Source organism: Atta colombica, unplaced genomic scaffold (assembly GCF_001594045.1).
Source record: "Atta colombica isolate Treedump-2 unplaced genomic scaffold, Acol1.0 scaffold127, whole genome shotgun sequence".
NCBI lineage: Eukaryota > Metazoa > Arthropoda > Insecta > Hymenoptera > Formicidae > Atta > Atta colombica.
In genome coordinates, this window is record NW_017259214.1 from 298,673 (window position 1) to 305,169 (window position 6,497).

The 6,497-nt window shown below is 29.6% G+C and overlaps 1 protein-coding gene across 5 annotated transcripts in view; it reads right to left on the reverse strand.

The window, feature by feature from the left end:
* Positions 1-6,497, reverse strand: part of LOC108684214 (muscle calcium channel subunit alpha-1) — a 67,890-nt gene that overhangs the window by 29,043 nt on the left and 32,350 nt on the right. For all 5 annotated transcript variants that reach the window (XM_018188414.1, XM_018188418.1, XM_018188416.1 and 2 more), the window contains 8 exons: positions 6,207-6,309; positions 5,555-5,700; positions 5,371-5,444; positions 4,068-4,219; positions 3,758-3,875; positions 3,592-3,684; positions 3,282-3,402; positions 3,063-3,154 (listed from right to left, as the gene is read on the reverse strand). In XM_018188414.1, the coding sequence (XP_018043903.1) occupies positions 3,063-3,154; positions 3,282-3,402; positions 3,592-3,684; positions 3,758-3,875; positions 4,068-4,219; positions 5,371-5,444; positions 5,555-5,700; positions 6,207-6,309 (899 nt within the window). The remainder of the gene's footprint in view (positions 1-3,062; positions 3,155-3,281; positions 3,403-3,591; positions 3,685-3,757; positions 3,876-4,067; positions 4,220-5,370; positions 5,445-5,554; positions 5,701-6,206; positions 6,310-6,497) is intronic.

Below are 6,497 nucleotides of genomic sequence, written 5' to 3' on the forward strand. Positions count from 1 at the left end.
AAATTAAGTCCTTATGTTTGATCAATGAAATTTAATTTAATCTTAATTATAATTTTATTGATGCAATTGATTCAATTTCTCTGCATTCCAAATATTTCACGCACAATATAGAGTCTATCTGTCAAAATAAGCTGTGGAACTAATTAAACCATTTAGTGACACAAATTACATTCATGCGTTAAATAATGCTAAATAAAATATTTATTTTTCGGACTAATTAAATTCTCTAGCTAACATGTATAATTGTTAAAAATCTTTATTTTTAGATCGCATATGTGAGAAACAATCAATACTAGAAATTTTTAAATGTCCAAGCTCTTCATTGTTTTAAATAATTCAATCTTGAATTACTAATATACTATAAATATGTACTTGCATATATATCATATTGTAATCTTTTCGAATTGCGCACCGAATTGTTTTTCCGGATTTATAAACGCAATTAAAACTATTCTAGTAATCGCGAAATAAATGATAAGCAATTTTAATAATTTTATGCTACCATCAATTATAAAGATGTTAATATGTTGATGAAACTGTTAATAAATTATTATTATTTATTGCGAAAAATATTACCTCGACCGGGATTTGAACCCGGATCTCTTATATTTCGTACACCATTAAACCGAAGTCTTAGTAATATTCTTCGCAATAATGAATAATTGTAATAAAACTTTCCTTATGAGTTGATAACGCATTCGCAAATATTAATATGAAATATATTACACAAATATTTGATCGATGTTATCGTAAAGCAAATTCTCGAGTTAATTATATATCTCGTTAATGTTTCTGTGTAAGGCAAAATCTGTCCATTGTTTAAACATCGAGAAAAATGTCCTCAGTGTCACTTTCTATACTGAAAAAAAAATTGGCTGCTACAGCAAATTAGGTAAAATATGGCATAGCATTTTTAATTGACTGTAACAGTCAATTAAATTTTTGTTTGCAGCAATCAATTTTTGCTTGTGTAGCCTATCCGCAATATAGTATAGGACTTCGATAAGCTCACGCAACCAAAAATTGACTGCAACTAATTAAAAATGCTATACCATATTCAGCTAATCTTTTCTTTCAATGCGTTATAAAATCAAAAAACCAACACGAAATGAATTGGCAGTAAAAAAAAGTTCGATGCGCGAGTAAGCAATAAACTTTTTTATTACTTTTTTATTACAATGATTGTACAGTTCACGTTGTGAACGAGACTACAAACTTCTTTTATTACTTTTAAAAGTGCCGTTGGTAAACAATAACATAATCTGTGTACTCGATTCAAATATCAATTCCACACATATCATCCCATTTTATTCATTAAAAAGAGAACAAAATGTTGAGAGAAATTACATATTTCTTTATATGTAACAGTAAAAAAAGAATATGTGACACGTATAAATTAGAAAACAAATAGACTTGCTAAGAAATTATTAGTAATGCAGTGAAATATATAATTCGTTGTATTATAAATGCGACGAAGTGTGTGTACATTAAAGAACTTCGCGCGATCATAATTTTCGTCGTGTAATCAACAGTTTTTCCATAATGTTGTTTGGTTATAATCCACAAGCTGATTTATCAGCTTTCGAACTTTGCCGCTGTGGTTTTAAATTACCTTACAAGTAAAATTATGTTGCGCATAACTTCGTGAATTGCAACAGCTGCACATTCGACGAAGGAAACCTGACGTTACACAAATAATTTTCTGGTTTTCGTATATATAATACTCGTATTAATTTGACTAGTTCCGTGTCAATATTTAGATCAATTTTGGTTTAGGATAAAATTAGAGTTCGTAATTAATGAAGTTATCGTTAAAGATAAATAGAATTCTGGAACACTATTTGTGTTTGATTTTAGACATGTGAAGTGTCTCTTATTATAAAAAGACTATATGTGTTTCTCAGCTGAATTAATATTATTAGAATCAATTTCACATGATAAAATCTTGACCGTAAAGAAAAAACAGCTCTTTTTATTGCTCTTTACACGCACGAGCGTTAAAAACGGGATTATTCATTTACTCGCATTCGGGGGGGCGTCATCTTGTCGTCATCGACCATCAGATTTATTCACATTATCTGTAATGCGCATCGTAATATCCACCCTCGCAAATGCTTTGCACGCGACGTAAAGACGTGCTTCTCTTCGTGAGAGATGATGCGAAGCCTGATTGTTTATGGAAATCCGGAAGAAACGGTTCGTTCAAAAGTTACACGATCCTACAATTTTTACAGAAAAACGATAACGTGTATTCAAATTTACTGCTTTCATGTTCTTTTGTGTCAAGGTCTTTCGAGAGACAGCATAATTATATTTTTTTATTAATTTATTCTTTAATAATGGAAGGATCGAAAAGTGTGTCATTTAATGAAAACGAAGTGTATGAAAAATATTCTAAGATATATTGTGTACGTTATTATACAAAAACAATAGCAAAAATTACTTTGAGTACAGATTTTTAAATAAATTTTTGTTAATGTGGGACACGAGAGCTTTCATTGACAAAATAGAAAGAAGATAATTTTCTTAATATGATATTTCAACATAAATAAAGCGAATTTAATGAAATATATTATATATTAAGAATGTATCAAGTGTATAATCTCTGCAAAAAGTATTATTGGAAATATATATACTTTCCATATAAAAATAAATGTTATATACATATAAAACAGATCAATAAGATCAATATTTATGTTTAACAATACTATTTTTATAATATTTTCATTTTATTTTAATTATATTTGATAAACATGTCTACTTATTACTAAAATATAATTTTTCATTCAGATGATTATTAATCTCTGCCAAATTTTTTATATTACTTTAAAAAAATGCAATATAAAAAAATCTGCAATTTTTTTCATAATTTTCTCATTTTGTTAAAAAATTGTTAAAAAATTTTCTCATTTTGTTAAAAAATGAGAAAATGTAATATATCTTTAAATTCACGTTAGTTCTCGTCTAGTCCTCGAAATCATCGGCAATCTAGTACATTATGTATCTATGTCTTCATATTATTACAGTATACATATTATTATAGTATATATAATCAAACTCACCTCCTCCTCGGCTTCCTTTTCGATGGCAGTCAGGGACTCTGCATCAGCGAGATTGTCGACGGCGATAGCCAAGAACACGTTCAAGAGGATATCTGCATTGCTATCTTTGTCAAGGATCAATTAAAATTTATTAAATCAGATCGAATCGATATTACATTTGCGCGAGAAGGAAAGGGACGATTGTTTTGTCGCTGAGTTATCTTTTTCGATAAAGGATACAATTACCGCATATGAAGAGAATAATGAAATAAACACAGGCGAGTACGCCGATACCGGCGACGCCACCATAAGCTAGAATCCCGATGTACATCACAGCATTCCAATCCTCACCGGTTAATATCTAGAGAATATGCAGAGAAGCCGAGCGTTATTTTTAAAATATAGAGGAAAAATAGAGACGCAAAAATAAGAAATTAAATCAAATCTCAAAATCAAATTTCATATGAATCGTAAGAATGCAATTTTGCATTTTTATAGCTTTTATGTATTTTTTACAACAAGTTTCCTTTTTTATGAAATAATTAGATACCTGAAATACGGTGAGTAAACTCTGCCAAAAGCTATCAAAATTATGGCGCGTCTTTTCCTCCATATCACTGAAATTGAACTTTCCACCGAAGACCTATTCAAAGGATAAATTTCGAAGAAAATAAATGAAAAAGTGTCATTACATCGTTATAGATCCTTCACGCTACCTGCATGCCCAGAAGAGCGAAGATCACGATGAAAAGGAAAAGCAGGAGCAACAGCGAGGCAATCGATTGTATCGAGTTCAATAAAGAGGCCACTAAATTCGACAGTGATCTCCAATATCTGCAAACAGAAGAATAACGCAATTCACATCTTTCATCGCGCACGTTATATTTATCTCTTGCATTAAAATTTAATTTATATTTCTTTCAAAAATACTGAAGTGTCGTTTTGTGACGAAATATCGATGACGTAATTTTATAGAGTTTGATAAACTTAATTTATGTCTGTAAGATTTAGCTGATCTGTACTCACTTCGTTACTTTGAATACCCTGAGCAGCCGGACGCAACGAAGTACGGAAACGCCAAGAGGCGGCATTACATGTGTATGTGTAAGTATCATTTCGGTGATCGAACCGACTACGACGAAGCAATCGAAACGATTGAACAACGAGACGAAATAACCCTGCAAGGTAAATTATAATATCTGAAGATTGATAGACGTTTTATTTATATTTTTTAAGACAGTACTACGTATCTTTCTAAAACACACACACACACACACACACACACACACACACACACACACAAAAAGAGAGAGAGAAGTGTTTCCTCTAATTTTCCTCATTTAAAATATCTCCGTTGGTTTTGATGATACAGGGAAAAGTTGTTCGATTAGAAGACACACATATTATGATGAACAAAAAATTTTTCTCAAGGTAATAATTTTTGAGATTTCAATCATCGCGATTTTTTTTAATGAAATAGCATATTTTCATTAATGTAATAATGTAGTTCATAAAAAAATAAATTTAACCATATATGTATATTTGTATCAAACATCTTCTGAAAAAAAAAGTAAATAAATATCTTCATTGAAAATATTTAAATATGTTAAGTCTTCTTTTTTCTATATAAATGTGATTTTTTTTTTATGCTAAGGTTTTCTGAAGGACAACATATCATATATGATTGAATTTGTTTTTATATGAACTACATTACTACATTAATGAGAATATTCTATTTAAAAAAATCACGATGACCTTGAGAAAAACTTTTAGTTTATCAATATGTGTCCTTTCCAATCAAACATTTTTCTCTCTGTAGTATTTTCCCGTATCATTAAAAACAACAACGGAAATATTTTAAATGATCTAATTAGGGAAACATCCTGTATATATATTCATCTTATTAATTTAAAAATACATATCAGTAATTATAAATAATTTGAACATTATTTGAATAATGTAATATCAATATTAACCCTTAAAATTTGTCACACGTCAAAAAAATCACGCAGATACCACATGGGGTTAATTGGACCCCAGCGTGAAAAAGTGTATACGATTCCTAGAGTTTTTAAAGCATATTCTTTTTAAACAAATAAATATTTTTTTAATTTTTAATTTTTTAATATTTTTTTTAATTTTTAATTTTTTAATATTTTTCGCTAAAAATTTAGGATTGTACTCCACTTCTGAGATAGTATATATACGATGGAATAAGCCACTTGGACTCTTTTGAATCCCCAGTGGCATTTAAGAGTTAATTAATTTCGTCATAATTTCGAACATCGAGCAAAATCTGGAAAATCTGGAAATAATAGCAGTCACTCACCTGAAAGCCTAAACTGTACATTTTTAATATCATCTCCATGGAGAACAGCACGATGAAAAACATGTTCGTGATTTCTAATAAAGAAGAAAAAAATGCATCACTAAAGGTGCCGGAATGGATTTATAATTAAAGACAAACAACAGTCGACATTATTTCCACCAAGTAGCGACGCGACAATATTTACCTTGAAAGTGGTCCAACCATTTTGGCTGATCGTAGTGCTCTGTGGCGAGAACACCAGTATTCAAGAAGACTAGAACTATGATGAGCCAATAGAAGACCTGGGACTTCACAGCCTTTCTACAGGCTCTTCGCATCCGCCTGTTGACTCTGCGAATATTCATATCACAAAAAAACTATGCGTGTAGTTTAAACACTCGTATACACAAATATTTAGAGAATCTTCGAACTTCGTTAGATGATGCTTTGATCTTAACTAACATTTCTCGATATAAAAGCACAACGGTATTTTAGAGAAAGATCTTTCTGAAATCAATTATTGAGATTTGTTGAAATATCTGCGACGATGATTATCGTGAGGAGTTTATTTCTTAACACTAAAAGTATCAAATTTCTTATTTATTAAAAGGTCTAAGTGAATGAATTACATAATAAATTACATACTATAAAAATAAAGAAAGTAATGCAAAATTAAATATAAAGGACATAATTATTGAAAAATTAAAAATTTCAGAATCCTATCTTTTTTCTTATACAAGAAATATAATATTAATTTAAAAAATGAAAATGGTTAATAACCGCTCGATATTTTTAATGTTAAAATGGATATTTAAATGGACTTAATTTTGGAAGATGATATTCAATGTCATATTTACCTTTCTAAATCTCGTTTTTTCTTTTTGTAAATGGACTCTTGTTGGACCCCTTCCTCGTCACCCTCCAATTGGTCTGTGCTTTCTATTTCATTTTGCTGCTTAGCTATTTAATATTAAACTCAATTAATTAGCAACCTTCAACTAGGGAGGAAAAGTTATTTCATCATATAAAATTGGATTTGGTGTAACAACTTCTCGAATTTATTTTACGCACTCCTAAGCGCATTTGCATAAATGTACAATACGAAACATATCGCAATTAGATAAGAGTCTATTATTATTATATATATA